General features: G+C 40.0%; 1 protein-coding gene across 1 annotated transcript; it reads right to left on the bottom strand.

The window, feature by feature from the left end:
- Positions 1-1,626: 1,626 nt before the first annotated feature.
- LOC112462075 (craniofacial development protein 2-like) lies at positions 1,627-2,580 on the bottom strand. The gene has a single exon (XM_025027629.1). It carries the CDS (start codon positions 2,578-2,580, stop codon positions 1,627-1,629), a length of 954 nt encoding a protein of 317 aa, XP_024883397.1.
- Positions 2,581-3,447: the final 867 nt, after the last annotated feature.

The raw sequence follows: 3,447 nt of genomic DNA, 5'->3' as shown, positions 1-3,447 counted from the left end.
TTTGGTTCTAGTTCACACGATAGCCACACATCCACAGATTAAAAGGAATTTTTTTTTTTTTTTTTTTAATGAACTGGATATCCGAAATCGTGGGTACCGTTTTTTTACACAGTTGTCTTTGGGGCGCTCTACAGCGGATTCTTGGCCATATATCAACTTGGAAAAATTTCTAAATACTCTTCAAATATCAATAAATATGATGTAAAAGTTTCAAAAAAGTGTATTCTTATGATTCCTTACAAAAAATTCCCCCCAAAAAACAGCCTCTTGACCAGACGACCCCCTTAACTACATGACGTGCTTTTTTATAAGTGTGTCGTACGTCGTACGAAAAACTTGACAAACATTTCGTACGACGAGCAGCATCGTACGATGAAAATGTCACGTGATACACTCTCCAGAAATCGAGCTCCCCTATTGGATATCGGACGTCGTACGTCGGACGCCGGACTCTGTGTGAATCCTCCATAACATTTGCTCTTTCTTAACAAATTATCGGACAAATGTGCATCGGCGCAAAAACAAAGAATTTGTTTGTTACTGTTTTCCACCATCATTTCCCCAGGAAATAAGTCTCACGTAGGCAAAACTTTGTGAAACCAACCGTATTTGATTATTTCGTAAATTCTGTGACCAGGCACAAATCATAAGAAACTCTTTGATACAAAAAACAGGGTTGGATTGCGTCACGTCTCAGCGCTCACCCTAACTGTTTCTGTCTTTACTCCCTTCCCTCCCTTCCTCTCGTGGCAAGACGCTCTTAAAAATTCCGCTTTCTATCTTTGACATCTCAGCATCCTAACCTTTTTTGAGTTTAGCGTCGTCTACCACGTGCTTCCGCCAAAATGACGCTGGACACCTTAGGTAGGGGAGAGCCAATCAAACGCTGAGCAGCTACGTGGACGAATGTAGCTCAACACACCACACGTAAAAAAAAAACAAATAAATTAATTAAAAGACAGCGATACGAGTCAAGCGCGGTACGTGGTGCACAACTAGAGAATTAATAGTTACAGAAGTAACGAATTACAATGTATATACGTATATACATATATTCCAACTTAATAAACTGCGCGCCGATTATTTGTCGGACTTAAAACACAGCTATCGTTGGAACATTAATACCCTTCCCTCCCCGGAATTAAATCTATACGATTAAATTATTTAAAATTGTAAAAAAATTATTGCGAAAAATATTACCTCAGCCAGGATTCGAACCTGGAACCTCCCTCATTCCGTGAAGGGCGTCGTACCAATTCGACTGAGGCATGTGGTAATATTTATCGCAATAACCGCGTTGATAAGTTTAATTAATTTATTGACATTTTCACGAGTCTAATGATATATTTGAAAAAAAAAAAACCAAGATCAATCTTGAAAGAACCTCTTCCAGAATTAAACTAAAAATGTATAGTTTAAGTCACGTAAAATATGGTTTTTTGTTGATTTTTTTTGAACGCAAACCTAGAAAAAATGGTCTTCGCCATAATTATAACCTAAAGCTCGCCTTTGTACCCGCGTGATGGCTCCCCTCCCCGCTAAAATCCTCTTGCCGCCGAAATTCCCTCGCCCCGCACCCCCGCGCGGAGCACCATGGTCTCGAACCGGCCTTCCTATACTACCCTTTTATCCTTTTAAGGTCCTGCGGTGTAGGACGGCGGACCAGGTCTCCTGACTCATCCAGTTAGGTCTACTGTGTGGACCTCGGCGTTGTTTCACAATGGCCTCCGCTGAGTCCACGACGACTGTTTTCAGCCTGACCCACATATCATTGACTGACTCCGATAAATCCGTCTCCATTCCTAGAAGCCTAGTCCCCATGTCCCGCTTGAATTGCGGCATTACATCAGCATGCATGTGTAGTGCCCTGTTGTTACTAGCTTTATGGATGACTTTGAGCTGGCCTTTAAACTCCGCAACCAGTAACTGATGGTCGCTTCTGTAATCCGCCCCGGGTAATGTCTTGGTATTAGTAATGGATGAGCGCCATCTGGTGTTAATTAACACGTAGTCAATTTTGTTTTGGTATGTACCTCCTGGTGACGTCCACGTATACAACCGCCGTAGGTGTATCTTGAACCAAGTATTCATGATGGTAAATTGATTACTTATGCAGAATTGCAGAAGCAATTTTCCTCTTTCATTGCGGGCCCCCAGACCGTACTTCCCTACTGTTTGGCTAAGGTGTGTATCGTGCGTAGTTTTTCCCACCTTCGCATTAAAGTCGCCCAGCAACACGGTGGTCTCTTTTCTCTGTCCCATACGGCAGGTTGTCTCAAGCTTTGCGTAGAATTTAGAGATTTCCTCCTTCGTACACTCGACTGTAGGCGCATATACTTGGATGATGTTTAGGTTGTGCGGGCGGACACCAATTCTAATCCTGATTATTCTGTCACCAATCGCCTCATAGCCCAGTACACAGTTTTTCACGGTTTTTGCAACAATGAACCCAACTCCATTGCTGCTCTTTTCACCGTTACCAGCAAGGAATATCATGTTTCCATTTTTAGTTTCAAAGTGTCTACTATCTCTGAGATCCGTTTCACTCAGACCCAGTCCTTCCACTCCGCATCTTTGCATTTCAGATTCCACTGTCTCCCGCTTTTCTGGTTGTAGCAGGCCGCGGACATTTTATGTGCCTATTTTTATGTGTTAATTTCATTGTCTTTTGGTTTGTTTACCACCAGTAGCCCAGTTTCCACAAGAAGCTTGGTGGGTCACCCTCCTAATAATAATTCCCGATAAATAATTTCGGACACAATTACATCACAGCATCTCAAAGATGTGTTAAATTTAAAAAAAAATAGTATTTAAATTTTATTTAACTAGACACGACAGACGCGCTATTTAGCTTTAACATTATGTTATTACTATTACACTATTAACCCTTGATACACACAACTGTCAAAACATACAATGACAGCTGCAAATGAAGTAAGCGCAGCAAGAGAACCAATCGGCATCGCGGAAAAGTGACAACAATACCTACGACATGCCCTTTTTAGAAGAGGACTAGAACACTACAAGCGTGCGCTACGCGCGCGCCATTTAGCTTTTTCATTACATGAAATTGACAGCCACAGAAGCGACACAAGAGTGAAACACGCCGCGATGCAAAATTCGAGACAATTAATCAGCATCGCGAAAAAGAGGCCTCGATTCTTCGATACAAATGAAATTCACTCAGTTAACATGCCATTTTTAGAGAGGGATTTATCAAATTTGACATTACAACACAATTTAATAACTTTTATTTTTGTTAACACAGTAATATTGATGCTAACCAATTTTTTAATAGTTATATCTCAAAAATGTATAATTATATTGAATAATTTATTACTTATTACTAAAATAAAATAAAATTTATTTAAGAACTTGATATTTATAAGTACTTTTGCATGATATAATAAAATTTAAAATAATAAATTTTAAAATTTTCTAGCAAAC

Source organism: Temnothorax curvispinosus, unplaced genomic scaffold (assembly GCF_003070985.1).
Source record: "Temnothorax curvispinosus isolate PA1 unplaced genomic scaffold, ASM307098v1 QBEX01011961.1, whole genome shotgun sequence".
Classification (NCBI taxonomy): Eukaryota; Metazoa; Arthropoda; class Insecta; order Hymenoptera; family Formicidae; genus Temnothorax; species Temnothorax curvispinosus.
This window is presented reverse-complemented; position numbering and strand designations above follow the sequence as displayed.

Coding starts and splice junctions, on each gene's coding strand:
- LOC112462075 (XM_025027629.1), bottom strand. CDS start 2,580: ATGCAAAGATGCGGAGTGGAAGGACTGGGTCTGAGTGAAACGGATCTC.